The 25,651-nt window shown below is 29.0% G+C and overlaps 4 protein-coding genes across 5 annotated transcripts; all 4 read left to right on the top strand.

Moving 5' to 3' along the window:
- The first annotated feature begins 2,871 nt into the window (after positions 1–2,871).
- LOC108468400 (S-protein homolog 74-like) lies at positions 2,872–3,336 on the top strand. The gene has a single exon (XM_017769286.1). It carries the CDS (start codon positions 2,872–2,874, stop codon positions 3,334–3,336), a length of 465 nt encoding a protein of 154 aa, XP_017624775.1.
- An 11,254-nt stretch (positions 3,337–14,590) lies between these two features.
- Positions 14,591–15,067, top strand: LOC108468399 (S-protein homolog 1-like). Its single transcript, XM_017769285.1, has one exon. It carries the CDS (start codon positions 14,591–14,593, stop codon positions 15,065–15,067), a length of 477 nt encoding a protein of 158 aa, XP_017624774.1.
- Positions 15,068–18,375: 3,308 nt separating this feature from the next.
- On the top strand, positions 18,376–21,707 carry LOC108467539 (tetraspanin-18-like). 2 transcript variants are annotated; one of them, XR_001868850.2, is made up of 7 exons: positions 18,376–18,846; positions 19,734–19,833; positions 20,223–20,303; positions 20,412–20,516; positions 20,980–21,192; positions 21,385–21,493; positions 21,570–21,707. XR_001868850.2 is itself a non-coding variant. In XM_017768188.2 (6 exons), the coding sequence occupies exons 1-6, from the start codon at positions 18,530–18,532 to the stop codon at positions 21,424–21,426; spliced, it is 858 nt and encodes a 285-aa protein (XP_017623677.1). In that variant the 5' UTR covers positions 18,377–18,529; the 3' UTR covers positions 21,427–21,707. The 2 variants fall into 2 exon arrangements, 1 of the variants encoding a protein (XP_017623677.1); XM_017768188.2 differs by having other exon boundaries at positions 18,377–18,846; positions 21,385–21,707.
- A 2,356-nt stretch (positions 21,708–24,063) lies between these two features.
- On the top strand, positions 24,064–25,614 carry LOC108469585 (photosystem I reaction center subunit IV, chloroplastic-like). The gene is made up of 3 exons (XM_017770497.2): positions 24,064–24,459; positions 25,261–25,326; positions 25,413–25,614. Exons 1-3 carry the CDS (start codon positions 24,187–24,189, stop codon positions 25,515–25,517), a joined length of 444 nt encoding a protein of 147 aa, XP_017625986.1. The 5' UTR covers positions 24,064–24,186; the 3' UTR covers positions 25,518–25,614.
- The last annotated feature ends 37 nt before the right edge of the window (positions 25,615–25,651 follow it).

The raw sequence follows: 25,651 nt of genomic DNA on the forward strand, positions 1-25,651 counted from the left end.
CATAGTCCTCTGCACAGCACAAAAGCTAAACATGTTCCACACTTTTTTTTTTTCGAATGTGCATTCTGCGATGTTTCTTATTTTGGGTTTCATAATGACAATAAAAGCAGTGACCACACCGCCGTATCATCCTCTTATTGGTTGGAATCTAGAATCGCCATCCAAGCGGTGAAAGAATGTGTTGGAATATGTATATCAAACAAATCCTATGTTATACAATCTTAACTTTAGGCTTGACCATTTCCCAAATTTTGGACATAGCAATATTCTCCCTATTTAACTTGTAATTTCTTAATATGATTGTTGCTTCCTCTCTAAGTTCTACAGTTTTCTTCCAACTCCAATTGGTGTTACCTTTTAATGGAACCTTCTTAAAATATAATTTGTGAGCAAATACTCTTTGATCCAAGCAATCCAAAGAAATCCATATCCTATCAAAATGTTTGTTATATGTTGGATAATACAAGTTCTATTTCAATGATGATGGTCCTTCGTTTTATGGCCACCTTCACCTTTAGGACAATTCTTTTTCCAACTTACCCTTGCTCCTTGAGTCGAGTCTTAATTATCATCCGCCCTCAAAAAAAAAAAAAAGTACGCATTTGGTTGAGCTTTTAAGAAATTGTTTTAGGTAAAATGGAGTGTTGGCACAAAAGATACTGAATCAATTGTATTCTCCCACCTAAGCCTACGTAGTCATCTTAGGGCTGATTCTCTCCAACAAAGGCAAGCAATCCTTCACTGAAACTCTCCTTGTAACTAGAAAACTAACAAGATATTTCATTGGCGACTGACTACCTTTGAAATCAATGGAACTCTGAATTAGAAATTCATTTTTTTCAACGTTTAACTGAAGCCCGGAAAGTTGAAAAAAATTAGAAAGAATACGCCAAATGCCCACCACAGAGTCTGTTTTATCCTTGTAAAAAGATAAGCAAACCATCGGCAAAGACAGATGGGTCACTTAAATTCGATGAAATTTTGGATGAAAAATGAACACTCTTTCTTTTGCTCTCAAAGTCCTACAATTTTGGGAGGGTGGTTACCGAAAGTGACAGGATCACCTTGCGTAATACCTCTTGTCCCTTTAAAGTAACCAACCAAACCACCATTTAAAGCAATTGAAAATCTTGTGGTAGTCTTGCAGGCCTTAATCCGTTGAATAGATTGTTGTGGCAGTTCAATAGCAGCAAGAATAAACCTTCAACTCAGTGAATAACTTTCAAGTCAACTCTTAAGGCGCATCTAGTAGTAATTTTACCTCTTTCATACCCTCGCTAAAAGAGAATTATCCGATATGCTTCTCCCTTTTATAGAAGCACTCTAGTTTGGTGAGATTAAATTAGGCAGAAGAGGTGTCAACCTTCTCACAAGGATCTTAGTTACACACTTGTATATAACTGAGGAGCAAGAAATAAGCCTGAGATCAGCAATATGAGTAGGTTTCTGTCCCTTAGGAATAAGCACAGCACCAATGTTGCTGTACTGAAAGTAGCAAAAACATCCTCTCCAATTACAGACCATGCCTGGTATAACCATTAGATGGGCTGAAAAATATTTTTAACTTTTTCCATGGTCACTAGTTTCACCAAATGCAATTTACCTTCTTCACCCATAGGACAATGCAGAAGGTCCCTAAATAGTTCTACTGAACCACCATTTACCTTCTTATCCTCAGCACCAATAATTCGTTATAAAGCCCTATAATCTCCTCAGTTATATAACCTGGTCCCATTATCATAAAAAAGGACTTCGATGGATTATCTTTTATTCTTCACATGGTGGATAAAATCAGAGTTTTGATCTTCATCTCATCTATTTCATCTTGGCTTTTTGTTTGTAACAGCTTCTATCAACATCCTCTAAAATGAGTGAGTTAGCTAAGGAGTTTACCAAATCAAATGTCTCCTCATCAAGATAATTCAAAGCTACTAACTGCCTTGCTTCCAGTACTTCTAGTCTCGTGCTTTAGCCTTTTGAGTTTAACAAACGAACAATACATGGTATTACCACGCACTGGTAAATCCCACGAATCCCTAACAGTCTTCATGAAATCCTTGTGCCTAGTCCAAAAGTTGAAAAACTCGAAAGGCTAAGGAGGAGAAAACTACAATTTCTGCAAACAATGGTTAGATACCCCAGGTGCAAGAAACTGTACACTAGGTTGAGGGAAAAAAGTCAACCAGCTTGGACTGATTAGTACCCTACCTAGCTAACCAGCTTGGACTGATTAGTACCCTACCTAGCTAATAAACTCCTAGCTTGAAGGTTAGTCCGATTAAAAGTTGGACCATTGAATGGAAAATTAAACAACATCCAGATAATCCAAGCAATCTCTAAACTCTTTCATATCAGGAATGATGGCAGGACCCCATAGTTATTAGAACTCTCTTGTGGCATAAAAGTGACATTAAAGTCACCTAAAAGAATCCATAGACTATCTAATATCTCCTTTTTGAATTCCTTCGTAGAGTTTGTCCCATACTATTACTTGAATAGTACCATTTTTTTCTTAAAAGTAGTTTTTATCCCTCGCAAGACATGATAGTATATATATACTATTATTTAAGGGAAAAATTAAAATATCAATAATTCTAATTATTACAATAAGGGAAAAATTAAAATGTTTGGGCTTCCAATTCCGAACTTTCTATATTCCTTCTTACGCTAGCTATAATGCTATTCAATATTACTTAAATCACATGCACGTACGTTAAATCTCCAATCTCTCAAGAACTCTTCAATTCCTTGCATAAAAACATAAATTGCATCTATAAAATTTCCCCACGCCATGATTAATTAGCTATAAATTCAAAGGCAAAAAACCAAGTGTTCTTTAGCTGAAAAATATTGAGAAACTATCTTGAAACCATGAGCTCCTTTAATGGTTTCACTCTCCTCCTCCTTGTTTTTGCATTTACCGTTGTTTCTGTTGAACCACGGCAGGGTTTGCCTACAGAATTCACAAGGTGGCATGTCTACGTCGTTAACGGATTGAGCGATGGTCGGATGTTATTCGTCCATTGCAAGTCTAAAGACAATGATTTAGGTGGTCGAAATCTTGATGTCGGAACCAATTTCACTTGGAGTTTTCAACAACATATTTTTCGAAGAACCCTTTTTTGGTGCTACGTGAGTAAAGATGACAACGACTACGATGGCGGCGGTGCTCATGCTTCGTTCAAGGTGTTCTGGCAAGATGTGCTTTTGTTTCACAAATGTTCATGGAAGGATTGCATTTGGATTGCAAAGGATGATGGCATTTATATAAAAAATGTTCCTAGAAACGCCGATGAGTTTCGTTGGCAATGGAAACCTGGATTGCTCCAACACTGAGTTCAACTATTTTAACCAGCTTAAATTTAGGGTTTCTTTTTGTTGTTGCCTCAATCAAATGTTGCTAGTAAACTCTGTCAGTCAAAATGCTCCTTATTATCTTTTTTATTTACCATAAAATTTTCTGATCATTAGCGACTGTTCACTAAACAAATGTCACCAATAATAACATGGACAAGTTTTTACTCGCCTCAACTTTCATCCCGGATGAAGCCAAAAAAATTTTTTAAGAAGGTTCAAAATTAAATTATATATTTTTATGATGATAAAATATAATTTTACTATTTTAATAGTATGTATCTTTATAATTTTAAAATGATTAAATTAAAAATTTTTCATTTTCGGAGTCAAAATGTAATTTTATCATTACAAAGGGGTTTAATTGAAAACTTTTCATTTTAAGAGGGGTCAAGGCCCTGCTGACCCCCTTAAATTCGCCATTTGCTTTCATTTGATTTTTATACTTTTTGTCTTATTTTCTTTAGAATATGATTTTATTTTAAAATTTAATACTCAAATTTATCCTTGAAAATATAGAAATCAAATATTGTTAATAAACCATAGATGTTAGGTAAATAAAAATGTCTTTTATCTTTTTTATTTAGGGTAAACTATACAACTGATCACTAATTATGCCCATGTACTTTTTTTGGTAATCAACTTTAAAAATTTTCAATTTAGTCATTAATGTTCGAATTCATTCATGTTTTGGTCACCCACAGTTAATTGATAGAGGAAAGCTTTTTTTTTAATTGGTATAATAACACATTTAGTCCACAATACTTACTTATTCTATCAATTTGATCTTAATTCTAAGTAATTCAATTAATTTAACCTTCACATTTACAAATTCTATCAATTTGATTCTCAAACTACCTTGCTAAGCTTTCAGCTTTTAAAACATAGGCATTCCACATATATTAATTGTTTTATTTATGGGTTGAAATTATCTAATTCTATACCTAACCCTTTTTGTTTATATTTTTAAGAAGTTAGATTTATAAATTAACTAAACACCATTAAAAATAATAAAAATACAAATCATAAAAATATAATATATAATAAAATTATATAAATAATTTAATATTTGTAAAAAATGATTTTTCACTCTTGCTAGCATAATTTCAGTTTTTAATTAATTTGACAAATGATTTCACACTAAATCAAATTATTAGCGTTACATATTGCTTATCGTGGATTTAAAAATTAAAATAAATAGAACACATAAGAATCTCTTAACCGGTTTTATAAAAGTAAAAAAATAATTATCAATGTAACAAAAGGAAATTAATTAATTCTTTCACTTTTTTCTTATGAAAAATTAAATGTTCATATTTTTTATTTTATAATTATTGATTGAACAATTGGATTTTTCAAAACCATATATATTTTTTAATTCGGATTTAATTTCCAATTTCAAAGACTAGTTTTAAGGACTATTTCTAAGTACGTTGAAGGAAATATCATCTGTTAACAACAAGAGTAAATCTAAAGTGTCTTTTTGTAAGGTTTTTCTATTTTCTCTAACTAAAATTTTATCAATTAAAGGGTTATAAAATATATTAATTAGAAGAAAACCTAATGAAAAATGAAAAGAAAATAAAGTTTCAAGAAAAATTCATTGGTATCAGGAGTTGGCTCAAAAAATGGTTCGTTAATTGAGAGAAAATTTTTTCTTTTTCTTTTTTGGGTTTTACAAATTTATAGATGTGGAATGCCTTTGTTTTAAAAGCTGAAAACTTTAATTGGGAAGTTTCAGGATCAAATTGATAGAATTTGTAAATGTGAATAGTTAAATTTAATGAATTATTTAGAATTAAGATCGAATTGATAGAATATGTAAGCATTGAGAACTAAATGTATCATTATCCTAGTTAGAAAAATGCTTTTCGTTATCAATTTAACGATGGGTGATCAAAACATGAACGAATTCAAACGTTAGTGTCTAAATTGAAAATATTTAAAGTTGGGTGACCAAAACAAGAACGCAAGTATAGTTGGGTGATCATTGGTATAGTTTATCTTTTTATTTATATATTTTTACGATTTTTGGCGACGATCTCACTAAAAACGTCACCAGTAATAGCATTTCCTTAAGAGGAAAACAACCTTAAAATTTTTATGATTTTGTTAATTGTAAGGATGGCAACAAGACGAGTTAGATATTTTTTTGCTCGCTTCAATCTTGACTTGATTCTTAGACCTTCTCAAAGGTGGAGAGAGGGGGCATGCAAGGGCTCTGGCCTCCTAAAGCGAAAAATTACAATTTTTAGGCCCTGAATTAATATGTGATAAAATTATAATTTAGTCTATCAAAATGTTAAATTTTTATTTAATTATTTGAAAATCATAAAATATAAGTCAATACAACAATAAAATTACATTCTAACTCTTATAGCAATATATAACTTAATCTTGACCCATCTAATTATCTTTTCTTTTAATGTAATTTTATTTTAAATTTTAATATTCAAATCGACCTTGAAAAATGAAAATTCTCCGATCTTTTTCCAACCATATTATATGGATATTCATATACTAATGTGGGATATGCTTGTTTTTATTTTTATATTCGACATGTATGGTTTTTTAACATTAATTTTATTATAGTTCTTATTGTATTTATTCTTTTACTTATACAATACCTAGAATTACGCATAACCCTTCCTCAATTCTTAAATAAGAAGATGATGCGTTTCACTGGACTTGAACCCACGGCTTTCTATACTGACAACAATGATGATACTAGTCGAATTAAGATTCAATCGATAAAATGTACGTTGAACATGATATAATTTAAAAAAAAAAATTGAACGTAGCATATGGTATGTATAACAATATATTTGGCTTACATTTGTAAGAAATAATAAACTGATGCCTTTTTGAAATTACACCTTAAGGCTCCTGTTGTGCCATTAGCATCTATATATCCAAATATCAGAAAAAGAAAAAGAAAAACCTTATATACATTAATGTAGTTTCGTAAGGTGGAAGCTCGTTTGTCCATGGTTCCACTGTTTGAATGTTTATTATGAGCTTTGGTTTTTTGCTTTAATGGCTGCTCTTCAACTCATCGAAGTATATTATTGAGTGATGAAAAGCGTACTGTTTCATTTTGTTATAATAAAATTTAGGCATAATACTACCAAATCATTTTAGTAATTTATTTAATTTTCATTTTTATCTTTAAATTTATATTATGTTAAATTAAGAAAAATTATCATCATTCCACTTTGCTGATATGACATATACAAATTATCACGTGGATGTGCAATTAATTATTTTTAAATTTTAAAAATTATAGTAAAATTTTAAAATTTATTAAAAGTACAAAAAATATAAAAATATATTTTAATTTTTTGAAAAAATTAATTAATTGTTAATGTGGCATATACATTGATTGCCACCTAAGCAAAGTTAACATACATTAGTTTTTCCATCCATTGCGGGGTGATTTGACAAACTATAAAAGTTTAAAGGCTAAAAAAGATAAAAAAAATTAATGAAAGATTAAAATGACTTTTTTTTTTTTGTAAAGTTAGAGAATCAAATAACTCATTATGCTTAAAATTAACATCTTTTAATTAATTCCTTATTTAAGAGAGCAGGGGCTCGGTTGAATTGGTTTGGTCAAAAAAACTCAAAAGCTGACTTAATCGATTTTCGAAGATATTTACCTATAACTAAGTGTGATAATTGAAATGACCAAACTGATTTAAAGTGAGATTTTGAATTTAAATATTTATCTATTATATATTATTAGAGTATAGCACATCCACGATGTAGATGGTAAACAAAAATATGTAACAAACGTATTTATGAAAAATTTATATAAAAATAAAATAAAGATTTAGTTAAATGATAAAATACAAATGTAAAAACTAAAGAGGTATGAATTTAAATCTTATTATGTATGTGTATTTATTTTTCTATTTTTTATATAAAAGATATAAAATGACAAAAACACCCTCAAAATAATATAATTTACTTTGTAAATTAAGGTATTTTTGTCTTTTTCCAACTAAGTTAGTATCTAATTAACTTGTGACACTAATTCAGTAAATGGCTTTATATTTATAAAGCCTCTGGTTGAGTGAGTGTCACACATCAACTGGGTCTCAACTCAGTTAGAGAAATTACTTTAATGTCGCTACATATTTAAAATAAATTATATTATTTGAGGATAGTTTAATCTTTTTATTTAAAGTAAAAATAAAATTATGCATACGATGATATTCATTCTAATTTCATGCATCACACTCTATTACTTAGCATGCAAGCAATCCTGGGTTACAAGCACATATATACAAAATGAGTGAGCATACCATTATACCACTAGTTTAGTAGCTACACTTATAATCAAACATACGAGGTCACATCCATATTTTAAACCTTCCTATCATGTGTACCAAAACCTCAAAATAAACCTAAAGACCAACTCAAGACACTAGGTACATGCTATTTGCTATACACGTAACAAAAACTATACAAACTTTTTTAAGTTGAAAGTTGAAATTTGGATGCCGTCATACTCTTTTAGCCCTCGAGATTTAATGGTGTCTGTGCACAGAAATAAACAAAACCATATGTTAAGCAATAGAGATAAATGGTGATAACATGATTTAAAGCATTAATCAAATATAACAAAAAAAAAACCAAATACATATATGAAATCCAAATATAATCTAAATCATTGTTGCATCTCTTGTCTCATGAACTTAACATCATGCTTTAAGCTATTAAACATGTCATATAACAACATTTAATCCTTATTCCATTACATTTCAATTACATGCAAACATGACATTTCACAATGATCGTTTCACTTTCTCATTACATTCTCGAATCTACTGATTCATTTTATAACTGTATCGGCCCTCAGGGCTCGTTTAACTAGATCAAATGTGAAAGATCTTTTATTGCTTAAACATCAAGATACAATTACACATTTCAATATACAATATCAATAGGCAAAATACATGTTTTCATAATCTCTATTAACCAGATCACATGGCCTCAAGACGGATACATGGATCATGTAGGCATCACACCAATATATTCGGCACCTAGTGCCTCATCGGTACGTCCAAGTAAAATATGCTTTCTATGCCTCATCGACATAAACCGAATTAAACATATAAATGTGCCTAGCACCTCATCGGTACTGTTGTAGGCCAATTTTGGCCTATTTACAATCAAAACCAAATGGCCCATTTAAATTGCCCAGGCCCAAATACAAATACCCAAAACCCATTTACAACCCAAAACCCAAACTAACCTAAACACTTAAACCCAACACCAACCCAAAACAGTGAAGCCCGATAGGCCCAAAACTCTAAAAAATTTGGAAAGCCAGAAACCCTAGGGTTTCTGGCTTTCCTAGGGTTTCTGGCGCCGTTGCCCCATGTGCGCTTGACATTGCTCCACCATGTCAGCCACCACGCCCCGCGCGTGCTGAGCCATCACACACCCCACCGTCCGTGCCCATTCCCTGCAATCAGACAAGACAGAAGCAATAAAAAAAATAGGTGAAAAAGGGTTATAAAAACCCAAATCAAAAACTGCACAGGGGGCTCTTTTTTCTTCTTTTTTTTCGGCTAGATCAATTCGGCTATTGCTATCAATACAAAAACAGTGTGTTTCCAGAATATAGAAAGAATAATCTCCACAATATTAAAAATCAGATTCAGCAACAAATCGCAGACACGAAAGGTTTATTATTTCTTTCTTTTCTTTGAAATCACGCATATATTGATAAGTGTTTCATTTTTCTTATAGATACACATAAAATATATTAACAAATACCAAAAAAATAAAAAGCAAAAAGCAAAAAAAATAAAACAAAAAAATATAATTTTTACCACGCGGTGGCCGGCGTCGGCCATGACATGTCGATCGATTTGACCGGTGATCGGCCCCGGCCGAGTCCTCCTTCCCCTCTTCTCTTTTCTCTCTCTTCTCTCCTTTTTTTCTTTCTCCCCTCACAAATGAATTTTTTTCGAAATTGGGCTTATTTATAGCCCTCCAAGCAGCGTCGTTTTGGGTCAGATTAAGCCCCAAACAACGCCGCTTTGAGCCTCCGACCCGATTGCCCGACCCGCTCCAAGGAGGATTCGCGTGTTTTCTACGGAAGAGCTAATTGCACCTTTAGCCCTTCCGCTTTTTTACGAATTGCAATCAAGTTTTCTTTTAATTATAATTCGGGCCTATTGTTTTGTTCCGAGTTCATTCTGGTCCCCCACGCTGCGCAGCGTTTTAATAGCTGAAAAATTGTGTTTTGGACCCCCTTAGTTTAGCGCGTGTTCAAATAAGTCCCTTTCATTTGTTTTTGTTTCTTTAAAATTTATCTCAAACTTTCTATTTGCTTTCAATTTAATCCTTGCTTATCATTTTAGTATTTTGTTTATTAATTATGTTATCCTTTTACATATATATTTATTATTATACTACCTGTTATTATTAGTATTATCTTTAGGAATATTTTATTATTTTTATCATTATTATTACACTTATTTCTATTATATATATAATTATTATTTTTCATCCTTTTATAATACATTTATCATTACTGTTTATTATTGATCTTATTATTTTCATTATTATTACTTATTTTTAATAATGTTATTACTTATTTACATATGTGTATATACGTATTTTATGTACATATTATTTTATTACTTATTTTTGTATATATACTATCTTATGTTTATATTCTTAATACTATTATATATATATTTCTTGTATATTACATATATATATTTTAATGTTATATTTTGTATATTATGTATATATTATTATATCTATTTTTTATCCCTATTATTTTATTGTTAACATTAGTACATACATTTTATTATATGACTATATATATACTTTTATATATAGTATTATTTTCATACATCCTTATATTTATTATTAAACCTATTATTTTCATTATTTTTACTTATCATTTTATTTTAATATTATTATGTATATATTTTTCATATATGTTATGTACATGTATTTTTCAATATTTATTTTATATATATGTATATATCACGTATATATTTTAACATTATTAGTCATATTTTTACTATCTTAAGTATATATTTCTAACACTGTATATAGTATATTTCTAACACTATTACTATTCATATATATATATATATATATATTCTTAATATTATATATTATATGTATTTTCTTATTATATGTGTATGTATAGTATGTACGTATTCTTTAATATTATTATGTATTTTTTAAATATATGTATATAGATATATATATATACATATATTAGTACTTATATTTAGTATTATTATGTAAACGTCTTTCATATGTATATACTTTAACACTAATAGTTATGTATATTTTATCACTTCATGTATATTTCAAATATTATATGCAGTATATTTCCAACATTATTACTAATTATACATATATATGCATAAGTATATATTATGTACATACTCTTAATGTCATTTTTTTACATATGTATATTCATTGTGTTCTCGTATTTGATACTATTGTTACATTTAATATCGTGTGCATTGTCATTGTTTTTAATATTATTGTCGTTTGTATTATGTGCATTGATGTATTTCCAACTATTTTCTTTCGTTTCCCGTCCATTTTTATATATTACCTCGTTGTTCATTATTTTAAAATGTTTATTCGTGTTTTTATTTATTTCAATAAGCAAGGCAACGTACCGATTTAAACACTATGTTATCGATTTCATCACTATGTTGGGTGAATATCAAGTGACACGTGTTAAAACGGTATGTCCTTCTCAAAAATCGAAAAAATTGAAAAAAGTGAAAATTCTTGTGTTTCAACTGGATTACGACTAAATGTAACATTGAACTCGTATTTTTGAAAGTCAAGACAACACGTGTTTTATAAGATACCAATTTTGGGCGTCGCGAGGGTGCTAATACCTTCCTCGTGCGTAACCGACTCCCGAACCGTAATTCTTTCTCTGGCTTTTCACGTAGACCTAAATTTAGCCTTCGTTTTTGTTCGAGAATAAATTTTCTTTTCAAAAAAGACGATTTATTAGGTGTCCGATCACATCTACAAAAAGGATCGGTGGCGACTCCCTGTTTATTTCGAAATCAAACTTCGGTTTTCAAGTTTTTAATAAATCACCACAATTAGCGACCGAAAGCAAATTTTACGTTGCTACAGGTACGTCCAAAGTATAATATCTGTAGTCATCGTTTTGATAAATGTTTACTTATTAAGTTAGAAGACAAAATCATTATATTGTTTATGTAGTTAAATAATCTTGTACTCTGTCTACTAGTTAAATAATTGGTCCACGTAAAAGCAACATTGAGTATAAATAATACGATTCGTTAACTCGACTCGACTTGACTCAAAATTTTTTGACTCGATTCGATTCTATTTTAAAAAAAATTCAAATTAAGTTTGGTTACTAAAATAGGATTTGTCAACTCAACTAACTTGAAATTTTTTGACTCGATTCGACTCGACTCGATCGAATACTCACCCTTACCCATATGAACATCCTTTTAACAGTAAAACAAAAAATATTAACAAATATGAATTCCGCCCAAACTGTTGTTACAAAGAAGATGATTCTGGTTATGGCGCTTTGCCTGACTCAGTCACTCCTCACTCAATCGATCCTGAACAAGTGTCACATTATATCAATGTTAAAACTCTATCAAAATATCACATCAACACAACAGAATTCTATCAATGTTAACAAATAAACCTAAATTTTAAATTTATGAAAGAGAAATATAGAGATTAAATTTCAAATATATAAAAATACAAAAATTTTGAACAACTTATAACCTTTAAATTTTTATACTATAATTTAATCAATAAATAAATAATTAGCTCGATATAAAATGGTATTATTTTAAGTAATTTTAGTATACAATCTATTAATAAATTAAATTAAATTATTAATATAAAAGGAAAAAATTCACTATTCTAATTATTCTAATAATTTAGTTAGAAACATTGAATTACTCCTACTTAATTAGTCTAAATTGAAAAATATAATATTATAAAGGGATAATGTCGCATTTGATACTTATACTTTCATAAAATGTTCAATGTGGTACCTATACTTTGAAAATGTCTAATGTGGTACTTAAACTATCAATTTGTGTATTATTTGGTACATGTACTTTCATAATATGTCTAATGTGATATATATACTTTGAAAATCTCTAATGTGGTACTTGAACTATCAATTTGTGTCTTATTTGATACATGTACTTTCATAAATTGTCCAACTAGGTACTTATACTTTGAAAATGTTCAATATGATACTTGAACTATCAATCAATATATTATTATGGTACTTGTAGTTAATACCCTTAGTAAATGCTAAACCAATCAATGAAAATTCGACACCTGGATTTTTTTTCCAAACCATGAATTCCACGTGGATAATATAATATTATATGAAAAGATGAATAAAATAAAAATTAAATTAAATTAAAAATAAATAACTAAACCTAAAAACATAAGTTTAGCTTTAAAAAATCAAAATTTAACTCAAAATTTATTCGATTTTAAAAATCCTAAATTTTCTGAAATTTATACAAGTCAAAAATTTCCCAAATTTATATATTTTGCTTGAATGAGAGGTTCAATAACTTGATTTCAACTACCATTTCATATTTTTTTTGTTTTATTTATCTTTTCACATAATATTATATTATCTATGTGGAATCAATGATTTGGAAAAAATCCACATGTTGAATTTTCATTGGCTGGTTTAGCTTTTACTATAGGTATTAACTCCAAGTACCATAATAATACATGATTGATAGTTTAAGTCCTACATTGAATATATTCAAAGGAAAAGTACCACATTGGATATTTTATGAAAGTACAAATACCAAATATAAAACTAAAATATAATAAAAATTTAAAAAAATCTCCTCACTATTGTAAATGTGTAATAATAAGGGTGAAGTTAGAAAATTATTTTAGGAAGGGATAGAGATAAATTATAGATTTTAGAGAGGAGTTAAAATGTAATTTTACTATTATATTAATTTATAATTTTATATACTTCAAAAGGGACTAAAAGGGATATTTATCATTTTAGGGACCCTATCCCTATTTACGCCCACTAAAATTATTATTCTAATTAAAACCAATATAATTAAAGATTTAAAGAGATTAAATTAAAACTGATATAATTAAAGATTTTAAAGGGATTAAATGGAAATCTTCAATTTTGAAAAGTAAATTAATTGAGATTGTAACAGTAAATACAATAAAATTAATATATTAATTGGAATGATGGGTTATGTATTAAATTTATAGTTAATTGCCTAGAATTTATTAAGAAATAAAATCTTGGAGGTTACGGATAATGTTTAATATAATAATTATAATTATGATATTAAAAAATAAAAAATATAAAATAAAATAAAAACTTTTTAACATTATTATCAAGCTTATGAAATTTATGATTTCATAATTTAAGTAATTAGATATAAAATATAAATAATTTTCAAATAGCTTGTATTATCTAGTGGTATTTAAACGGTTAACTGAACCGAACTAGTATTAATTAAATTAATCAAACTTTTAATCTTTTAATTATTAATTGAACTGAAATTTTTCAAAAAAATTAACTAAACTGAAATATTTCAGTTAATTCGGTCAATTAACCGAAATTTATATATTTTTGTTTTTGTTAAAACAAGTATAAAACATATAAAAAATTTGATAATGTTCATTTGACCGAATTAACCAATTAAAACTACATATAATTTGTATTATTAATTATTAAGTTTGATTAATTCAGTTAATTACCGATTTAAAGCAGAATTAACTGATAATTAAATTTCTAAAAAATCATTAACCGACCTCCGACTAAGTTAGATCGATTAACCGACCAATTAACCGAATTAAATCGATTCGATCGATTAATTTGATTTTAACCAAAATTCTATTATCCCATCCTCGTCAAATCATTTCTATTTTTTATTTTAATAACTTTTTATACACTTTTAGAAACATTTAACTTTTATAATTTCAATTATAAAAAGATTAATATATGGAAAGATTTAATCAAAATCATAAAATTAGACAAATTTAATTATTTTTTAAATACTTAAATTGTGCTATTAAATCTTTTGAAATACATTTTAAGATATTTTATCATTATCCAAATATATATATATATTTCTTTGTAGGAGACCCTCCTCTTTTGCTATAAAGGATACAAGGGGAAAGCAAATTAACCATATCAACAAACTTTAAACAACCTTTAAATATGAGTTCCGCCCAAAATGTTATTACGAAGAAGATGATGCTGGTTATTGTGCTTTGCCTGACTCAGTCACTCGTTACTCACTCCATTCTAAACAAGTGTCACGTTCACGTCATCAACGGGTTCAGCCACGGAGAGTTTCTGGAAGCTCACTGCAGATCCAAGGACGACGATCTCGGCGTCCGCCACGTCGCGCCCTACAATGAGTTCAATTGGACGTTCCGTACCAATTTCTTCTCAACGACCAAGTTCAGCTGCCACATGTGGTGGACCGGTGGCGAAAAGTACCTTGATGTCTTCTGGACAGACGACAAGTTCCTTGACAACGAATGTGGCGGGAATAACTGCCGGTGGAGATCGCAAGATGACGGCGTATATTTGTTCAGCTATAAGCATAAAGAATATCGTTTGAAATATAGCTGGGATCCTTGGAATAAGACTAAAAATCTTTCATATTTAGACAAGAAGATGTTGAGTTAAAACCATTGATTACGTTATCTTTGAATGTTATTTTTGGAATAAAATTGATTAGTGAATAGAGGTTAAAAAATGGCATCTCCTTTTCTTTTCTTTTTTCTTTTAAATTTTCTATATATCTACGGAAGCGAACTTAATAATTAATTCTCCGCATTTTGTAGGCCTAATAAAGGGTAGATGCTAATCACGAGTTTTAAAGCTATTCTATACCAAGGGCAAATATCGAACCCTCAAGAATCGATTAAGATAAGAAAGACAAATGAAATCGGTTTTAAATCTAAATTAAAATTTTGATTATTTTTAATCTTAGGAGTTTCTAAACTTTTAATTAATTTTATCATGTTTATGAAGTTAAAAATTTAAAAAATTAATATAAATCATGAGACAAATAATTAATTTTACCTATGTTTAGGTCTAGTAATGAACAGTTTAATATCCTTTTCAAAAGGATTGATCTTTATAAACAATAAAATGGATATGAAAAATACATTAATTATACTAAAAAAAATTTTGATAACCTTTAAATCAATTTTGGGTTCAAATTTTATCAACGAAAAAAATATTGGAAGCCAAACTCGAATTCAAATTTAGTTAGAGCAAAATGCAATTTAAAGGAAGGAAATGCTAAAAGATCTTAATAAAACTAATTAAGGTTTTTTTGTTATTTGATTGTCTCTTTTTCTCTCTCTCTCTCTTTTTTTTTAACTAGTGGTTAATGGAAAAATGATATTGCAGCGTTTGAAATTCACATGTTATCAATTTTAATCCTCAATATTTTATATTGGGTCAATTTAGTTTTGATTTTAAAAATTTAATCTTTTAATATTTACGCATTGTGTAATTTAGACTTTTTTGTGTTTATTTTTTTTGACTCTTTCACCTAAAAAGCTAAAAAAGTATCAGTTAAATTTGATAAATATATACATATATCAAAAATAGAAACACCAAAAATTTAAGATAATAAAACTTAATCTTTTCTTATTCTTTTAAAATTAGCCCTCAATGTCACAAAAGAAAAGCCAAAAAAATTATACAGTGTAAATGCCGAGGTTAAATCTTTTATAATCAAAGATTAAATTGATATAATGTATAAATGTTGAGGTTAAAATTATCATTATCATTGTTAATTTAATGGATAGTAACCAAAAATAAAAAATTAAATAATTAAATTACTATTTTATAACTTTCCGTAATTGAATGATAAAAATACTTATAATTAAGTTAGAGTAAAAAATTAGAACTATCCTTTTGATCCTATTTATGGCTATAAGTAATTGCAATAAAAACGTTAAGTAGCATTAATTACTCACCATATATACAAATTATAACCGTTGATTCTTCATGATAATTTTCTTGCTTATTTTTTTATCTTTATTAATTAATTTTAATAAATAAGAAACAAGAAACAAGAAAAACGACTTTTATTGTACCTACTAACACAAGAAACAAGGAAGTGTTAGAATGCACTAATGAACAACAAAAAGGCTCAACAAATGAAATCCGAAAGCTAGAATCAAAGAAAATTGCAACTACCCAATAGAAAGATTGTACTCTCATACTGTATCATATACGCATGTATATTAAAAATTAAAAAGAAATATTTTATTTTTAAATTATATATTAGATGATTAGGTTAATACATTTATTTACTGATAGAAATCATATTTATTTTTTTACCCAATTCGTAATAGGAAAAGTTAAATATTTTATTTTATTTTTAAAAATATCTTTAAAATGATTTATTTGCATATTTACTTGCATGAACTTAACAACTCCCTTTGGCTCTAAATAATTACCACAAATTTAATTTTAATATTTAACGAAATATGATTTATTAATATTATTACAATTTGAACATAAAATTTTAATATATTTTACTATTTAATAATATTTAGTTTAAAATTAAATTTCATTGTTAATTAATTAATTTTTTATTAAAAATTAAAATCCCCAACAATAATATAATTCAAAATTCACTGGATATTAGATAATACAATTTAGCACGTTTTTATTATATTATTTAGGGCTGATTTGGATTTGCAGTTAGATTTGTTCCAATAAAATGAAAAGGTAAATTATAAGAATAGTCATCTAAATATGCTTTTAGTTTTAGTTTGGTCATCTAATTATTATATATTTTTCATTTAGTCACTCAAATTTTCAAAATTATATATTTTAGTCACTCTTTCTTTAATTACGTCATCTTAGTGAAGAAAAGCTGATGTAGACATTTATTTATTGGTCTAATAACAAATTTAGCCCCTAATGTTTACACATTTTATAAATTTTATCTTAAATCTAAAAATTAACAAATTTAGCCCTTAATGCTTACAAAAATTTTCATTTTAATTCTAATTGTATTTTAATTATATACCTAACTGTACCTCCAACGAGTTCAATTGGATGTTCTGTACTGATTTCTTCTCAACGACCAAATTCAGCTGCCACATGTGGTGGACCGGCGGCGAAAAGTACCTTGATGTCATCCGGGTGGACGACAAGTCCCTGCTAAACGACTGTGGTGGGAATAACTGCCGATGGAGATCGTAAGACGACGGAGTATATTTGTTCAGCTATCAGCATAAAGAATATCGTTTGCAATATAAATGGAAACTTTGGAATAAGACTGAAACTAATATATAGAGAGAGAAGAAAATGATGGGTTAAAACTAGTAACAATGTCATCTTTGAATATTATTTGTGGAATAAAAATGGTCAGTCACAAAAGGTTAAGACATCCCATATTTTCCATTTTCCATTCAATTACTATTTATTTAAATAAAATTTTGCATCTAATTACATTTTATATTAATTATTTTGTGAAAAAAAAAGTTGAATAATTGATTAAGGTTGAAGTTTCAAATATTGAAGACTCGAGTTTGAGTTTTATTATTTGTAATTGTGTTGTGTGTGTATTTTTCTCATTAGGTGTGTGTGCTTTGTGTCCGTTGTCTGGGTCTTTTCGGATTAGCCAACTTTTGTTCTCTTCTTGGTCCATTGTGCATTGTATTAGTTGGGTCGGACATAAATTTATATCTATTTTCATGGTTGTTTGAATATGAACCAATTAGTTAATTGAATCGAGGATCGATCGGGGTATCGATAGTGACTATTGATGCGATAATGGCTACCTTTTCTCTTATTAAAGGTATAATATCATTTATGTTCATTTAAAATTTTATTATCCAATTTAATTTATTTAATTTTTTTCCTAAAAAAATTAATATTTCAATTTCAATCATTTTAATATAAAAAAATAATGAGCTCAAGCTCATGGGCCGTAAGTTAACGAAGCCCAAAATATCATAACCGTCGTTAACAGTAGACATTTCCGTCTCTTCCCAGATTCGAAGTCTAATTCTCCGAGAACAAAAAGAAGGGCTAATAAACGCAGCTTCGATCACATTCCCTCCCCTCCACAGAAAGGAAAAAAAGTTCATCAAAATCGATTGAAAATCTGAGGGAATGAGAACGAATTGCTGCCACGTTTCGTTTGCTTTTGTTCTCAAGTTATTGAATTCTCTCCAAGGTTTCGTTGGAGTATCCATTATTCTCTATTCAATATGGATGTTGGATCAGTGGAACCATCACGTCCCAATATCTCCTCCTCCTTCAGCGCCGTCTCCGGTTTCTTCTGTTTCCAATTCGATCCTCTTCAACTCGGGACCGGAGATGGGAGATCAAGCAGCTAGGGTTTTCGACGATTTTGCTGTCGGTTTGGTTTCCGGTTTGGACAATGATGTCGGGTTTAATTTGAGCTCAGTTGAACTACCTGCTCCCTGGTACTTGCTCTATTTAGTTCTTTTTTTTTTAAATTAATTGATTGTTTTATAAGGAATTTTGAAGTGGAGACTGCATTAAATGCTGTCAATTTTTTGAAAAAAAAGGGGGACGAACTTTAATTGTTTGGGAAGGGGGTTTGATAGAACAGGTTAATAATCTCATTTTGAGATTTATACACGTTGAATCTTTGATCATGCAATTTAATGATCTGTACTTAGGTAAGAAGTTATTGTATATCGGAGAAAAACCTTGGATAAAGAGTTGCTTACGTGAGATCCTCATGTTCTTCAACAAAACATGCCATGCAACAAAATTGCTAGCTCAATTCTAATTTTGTTTTTTTGTTTTGTTACTTTTGCCTCTTAATATGTAGTCAGTAATTTAAATCACCATATTTATTGACTAAGTTGATCCAGCTCTTCATTTTTATTCAAGTACCCATGTTTGGTATCTGTTTTGGACACATTTCATGACATGAGTATGGGATATATCTCTTCAAAGACCTTCCAAATACATGGAAAATCTTAAAAAAAATTGAACATACCTGTATCAATTATATTCCCATATCCGACAATCACACCCAAGTTCAAGTAACATAGGATTTGAGAAAACAAACTTACAAGTCTTACCTTTAGGATGGAATATGCTTAATGTAAATTGCGGAGACTTTTATCTTTAACAAGTTTAAAGTTTGTCGTGACTATTTCTGTAGATGTTATTTTAGAACTTGGTTGTCACTGGTTGCTAACTGGGTTGTGTGTCTTTCAAATTGTTATTTCACTGGATTGGCGATACAATGCTTGCTTTTTGTGGTGGTTTTGATTGGACGTTTTGGATTGCAAGTGCTTACATGTGTGTCAACTTGATGATTTCTCCTTTGTTTCAGGTTCATATACTCTTTTATGGGAATAGGAATTACGATATGTTGTGTTGCTCTCATTGGTTGCATAGCTGCTGAATCTATTAATGGATGCTGCCTTTGTTTTGTATCCTACCAGATGAGTCTTTATATTTCTTTTCAAAAGAAGTTGGCTTAATGATAAGTTAAACTGCAGTGATTCTAAACATCTCTACAATAGAGACTAGTATGATTTTTAATGAAAGTCGTGAATTTCAGGCAATGGTATTATGTGTTGAAGCTTTAAGTTCTTTAACTTTTTCTTATGCTTTGTATTCTGAGGAGTGGCAGTAGCAGGAGAAGATGAAGTGCTAATATAGGACTAAAACTTTAAGCACAAAATTCAATTTTAATCTTCTACTTTTCACTGTTAAGTGTCTCTAAAACTAAGTACTTACGGTTTTAAGCTCTTGCAGGCAGTTACCCGGTGGACTGCATTCTATTATTTGGTTTTCCTTAACTTGATAAAACTGCCAGTATACACTTCTCAAAATTATTCTCGTTCTAATAGAAGCTGCTTTAGTAGCATTTATTGCAATTGACCGTAGCTGGGAGAAGGTATATACTTTTTCTTGGTGCATTGTGTTTATCATGAGATGCCATGGTTTTGATCATGTGCAGATTATCATCTACAAGATTGCAACTAAATACTGCATTCTATGACAGGATCTTCCATTTGACCCAACTGGAGAAATTGATAGCTTCCGGTCCTTTGTCGAAGACAACGTTGATATATGTAAATGGGTTGGCATCAGTGTGGTCATTATTCAAGTAAACTTTTTAGCCCGTGTCTTCATGCAGTTTATAACATCCTAAATTAATTGATTGCAATTATTATGCACATTTAAAGAAAATGAAGTAACTAAACGAACACGTACTTTATGGTCATAATTGTTGCACTTCATCAGTCAAGTTCTACTAAAGTTCATTTTATGGTCGTAAGGTTTTATGAATTTTGTCATAATGGCACTTTACAGTGATCTTACCATGTTTTGCAGTTTCTCCATTGTGAAAGAAGTATTTTGTTTAGGTTTCCCCTTTGTTTTTTTAATGCCAGCACTGAACTGTTTATTTTTCTAGTTAGTAAATATTATATATGTATATGGTAACTAAATTCAAGGGCTAGATGAAAAGAATATTGTTTTCCACTAGCAAATAAAAGATGTATGCATATAGCGTCCGGTGAATCTGCTGATTTCTTTACTGTGATAGATTTGTTCCTTCAATGTTTCAGGCATTAGCAATGCTAGTGGCAATAATTTTGCGGGCAATGGTTTCTGCTAGAAGAAGAGACATCGATGATGAAGATGAAGATGATTATGAAAGCATTAGAGGTAGAACTTGGGAGCCATTGCTAAACCCTCAGTCTAGCCACTCATCTACCTCAGCCAAGGGTGATGGAAGGGGAACTCGCTCTGACGTCTGGGGCTCACAAATAAGAGAAAAGGTATCCTGAACTTTATTGCTTATAGCTTGTCTTCAGTGGAGAAAATGATGAGCATCTCCATTGTTCCACCCTGTTTTGCGCCATGAAATCAATTTCAAAATATTCTTTTCATTTATGCCGAGTTATTTTACCCCTAGCATCTTTCTATGCATAGTTGTTTCCTAAATCATGCCACTGAATTTTGCATTGCAGTTTGGGTTGCAAAGCAGTGATAAATATAATTCACTGAAGTAGAACGCATCTGCAAGTAAGAAGACGAAGTAGAACGATGGCAATATCTTTCGTATTTCAAATTGATCAAGTACATATCATTGCACTCTAGTCCTTTAAATTCTTTCCTTTTGTGGACAAAGTTTGATGTTGTGATTTGTATATAGGTCATCGGACTCGATTTCGCTGTATTACTTTGTAATGGTGTTCATGATTGAATCTGGTGTATAACTGATAAAGCTTGTTTGTTGGGTCTAATATTGTAATTCTCATTTGTCATTTAAAATGATTTTGATTTGAGTGAATATTGAAATGTCTTTCCACAATTAATAGAATTGTAAGAATATAGAATTAAAGACTTAGGAAACTCAACAAAAAGGAATGTAAAAACTTTAGGAACTTGAATCGTTTTGAGTTGCGAGAGGAACCTATTTATAGTATTTAGGGGCTCTATACATTTAGTGTTCGTACATGAATCTACATTATTCCATGAATGTTAAATTCATAGTGAAAAAAGTGAATCTAAAATTTTTTTGTTTAAGTCCGACTCAAGTCAGGTTGGGCAGGCTATCCGACCATTGGACAGAACTACTTAATTCAAAAGTGACCCATTAAACATGTTTTGTACATTACGTTACAATCATTAGAAAAGTTATAATCATAGATGCACACTAAAATTATTTTTTTTTAAAGCTAAATTTATTTATTCATTCAAAAAATCGAATTATACAATTTAGAGAAAAAAAACATAGCAAACACTATTTGTAAATGATAAAGGACAAGCTCCATCGACATGATAAAAGTTTTAGTCTCAGCATCAATAGAATATTATAACACGTTGATAATTGACTTTTTACAACTCAAGTACAACATATCTGGAGTGATTGCAAGTACCTAATATGATAAGAAAATCAACCCTAGATGGTCTAAAACGGCAAGTAAAAATCGATAAAATAATTGAGCTTTTACCAAACTAGAGAGGATTATAGCAAAATCATCTCTAAAATCACTTGTAAAACTAAGATTACATGTATAAGTAAGACTAAAAACGTGCTACAAGAGTAGAAAAAACTTTTAAAATTAAAGACTTATTAAATAATAATAAAACAAGTAAAAAAATATAAAAAACTTAAAACAACACGGGTACAAATTGACATGAGAAATCATTTATTATTTTGAAATACTTTCAAAACAGAAGCAGATTAAGAAGTTGACGAAGAGCCACTCACTTTTCAAGAAAAACTACTGGTGGCCGGTGGAGTTTTAACGAACGACAAATACCATCATTTATCCATCACAACTTGTGAAGACAACAAAGATATCACAAAATATATCTGCAAACTGAAAAGAGAGAATTCATGTGTGAATGAGAAGAAGAAAGAAGAAAATGTTGATGAAAGAAGAAAAAAAAGGTGATAGCCATCTCAAAAATTGACACTACTGCTGAGCAAAACAAAAGATAAGAAACAAACAACTTACCACATAAAAGTTATTTGTTATAAAAATACAAAATATATTCGGGGAACTCATTAAAATAAATCTAAATCAAACTCACACATAATGAGATTTAAATCAATAACTCATAATTTCTAAAGTCTTTTATTTCACTTCCTTTTTTTTTTCTTTCTTTGTGAGTTTCGGGAATATCCCGTTCATAGATCTGAAATTCAGATCTAGTCTAAATAGTTAACTTTACAACTAATTGTTACAATTAATAGGTATTTAAATCGCTTTTTCTTTATTGTTAAATAAAAACTTTAAATATTTAATTAAATAAGTCATGAATTTAGCTTTAAATTTCTATTTTTTTCCCTTTTTGGACTGTTTGAAAAAGTTTTGTTTATCGTTGAGTTACAAAATTGTTTTTCAAGTCAAAAGCTTCAAACCAAATTAGCTTTTCAAATTGTCTTTTCAAGCGAAATCAAAAAGATAAAATTTTTAACTTTCGGTTTTTCAAAAGTGGATTTAAATGGCAAATTATAATTTTACCCTCATTTATGTTAACTATAAAAATAAATATGATTTGTGCATTCAAATTAAATTTTACAACTAATTTATATTAAGTATTTAAAAGTATTTAAATTTTACATTTCAAATATTTTTATTTTACTATCTTTATAATATAATCTAAATTGAATATTTGTAAACACCATAATAATAATAATAATAATAATAATTTGGCATTCTCCAAATAATAATACTTTAAATTTAAGTCTATAATTTTTTATTATAATTTAAGTGTATATATTTCATATCCATGATGAATTTGAGTTTATATATTACGTATATTTCATATATTATAATATTAATTACTTAATAGATTAAAATTTAATTTTTATTATAATTTAAGTTTAATACTAATATATTTAAATATATATTTTTACTTTACAACATAAAATAAATATTTTATTTTCTCAAAACACATTTTAATAATAATAAATAATAATAATAATAATATTTTTTCATAACATTTTTCAATTTTAATAATAAAATAAACAGAGATATAAAGCAGTTCCGAAAAGATGGGATTTTAAAATTATAATCACATTATCCAAAGAAAAGAGATGTGGTGCATAGGTGTCAGCTTCCTAGTGGATGAAAAACGTAAAAAGGAGCCACTTTCTCGATATCAGATAAAATTCATTGATAATTTTTTTTAAAAAAACTTCCAAATAATTCAAGGCCTCTCAACATTCCTGTTCTTTTTCTTTTTCATTTGCTTAAAACTATAGAGCCACGGTTTAGCAGAGAGAGAGAGAGAGAGAGAGAGAGAGAGAGAGAGAGATGGGTAGCTGCAGCGGCATGGCATCGGCTGCCTCGGGGTTCTTGTTAATGCCCAGTCTCACCGGCACTGCTGCTTCTAAGACCAATAACATCAGCATGCTCTTTTCCCCTTCCAGAAACAACTACTACAATGGCTCAAGGCTCGTTGTAAGGGCGGCTGAGGAGGAGGCTTCGCCACCAGCACCACCACCAGCAGCCACCACTGCGCCACCAGAAGGTGGTGAAGCCCCTAAGCCTAAGCCACCACCGATTGGACCAAAAAGAGGAACCAAGGTTAGCTGCAATTATTATAATCTATGTTAGCCGGATTTTATGGTAAATACTAGGGTTTTTTTTTTAATCCTCGCACGGCTTAGTTATATTTATTAATCACAAAAATATTAAATTTTTTAAATTTTTTTTACATTTTCCTTATGCTATTAAAATATATTTTAATACTGTAAAAATAATATATATTATACACATTATAATTTCAAATTGTAATAAAGTTAACATTTACTCTATAAAATTATTTGAAAAAAATTCATTTACAAAACAATAAACACTTACAAATATTAACTCTTTTAATCAATAAATGATATATTTACAATTTAACATAATTTTAATAATACAAGTCTAAATTGTTCTATTTAATAATAGAAAGATTAATTTGATGAAGTAGATTTTTCAAGTACATTCACCTAAGAAAAAGTGTATTGATGTAATTAATATAGAACAATATTATTAATTTTTCAAAATTTATTTTAATTTTTGTATTATTAATAGTTTAATAATTCGATTTAGGGTTAGGTATATGATTGCAGGTAAAATTTATTAAGGATAAGATATATTTATATGGAATTGGTGTTAGGTGGACAAGGACGCTACATAATATATATATTTGGAATTGGTGGTAAACAGGGGCGTAACCTCCTGCCAAATTTAAAATGAAAAATTTTTTATTTAAATTTTTAAATTTTAAATTAATAAAATTAAAATTATATTTTAATCCTTCTAAAAATAATGGAATTGTATTTTTATTATAGTATAAATTATAATTTAATTTTGGTATGCTTTTCTGACTTTATCCTGTAGGTGAAGATCCTTAGAAGGGAGTCGTATTGGTACAATGGCTATGGATCCGTTGTTACAGTTGACCAGGTTTATTTTTATTTTTAAATATTCTTTAGACATTTCTTTACAAGTGATGGCTGAGTGAGTTAAAACATTCACTTTACGAGTTGCAGGACCCCAAGACTCGGTACCCAGTGGTGGTTCGATTCAACAAAGTGAACTATGCCAATGTATCTACTAACAACTATGCATTGGATGAGATTGAAGAAGTTAAATGAGATTAGTCCATCAAGTCTTTGTAATTTTATGTTGTATTTTGTATCATATTACAAGCTCACAATTCAAATCTATATAAATTTAATCCTTTCCTTCTTATTCCAAGCATTGTGGTAAATTTGAAATGCTTATAGAT

This window comes from Gossypium arboreum, chromosome 8, assembly GCF_025698485.1.
Source record: "Gossypium arboreum isolate Shixiya-1 chromosome 8, ASM2569848v2, whole genome shotgun sequence".
NCBI lineage: Eukaryota > Viridiplantae > Streptophyta > Magnoliopsida > Malvales > Malvaceae > Gossypium > Gossypium arboreum.

Coding starts and splice junctions, on each gene's coding strand:
- LOC108468400 (XM_017769286.1), top strand. CDS start 2,872: ATGAGCTCCTTTAATGGTTTCACTCTCCTCCTCCTTGTTTTTGCATTT.
- LOC108468399 (XM_017769285.1), top strand. CDS start 14,591: ATGAGTTCCGCCCAAAATGTTATTACGAAGAAGATGATGCTGGTTATT.
- LOC108467539 (XM_017768188.2), top strand. CDS start 18,530: ATGAGAACGAATTGCTGCCACGTTTCGTTTGCTTTTGTTCTCAAGTTA. Junction 18,847..19,733: donor GTTGAACTACCTGCTCCCTG/GTACTTGCTCTA, acceptor CCTTTGTTTCAG/GTTCATATACTCTTTTATGG. Junction 20,517..20,979: donor TCAGTGTGGTCATTATTCAA/GTAAACTTTTTA, acceptor TCAATGTTTCAG/GCATTAGCAATGCTAGTGGC.
- LOC108469585 (XM_017770497.2), top strand. CDS start 24,187: ATGGGTAGCTGCAGCGGCATGGCATCGGCTGCCTCGGGGTTCTTGTTA. Junction 24,460..25,260: donor GACCAAAAAGAGGAACCAAG/GTTAGCTGCAAT, acceptor TTTATCCTGTAG/GTGAAGATCCTTAGAAGGGA. Junction 25,327..25,412: donor CCGTTGTTACAGTTGACCAG/GTTTATTTTTAT, acceptor TACGAGTTGCAG/GACCCCAAGACTCGGTACCC.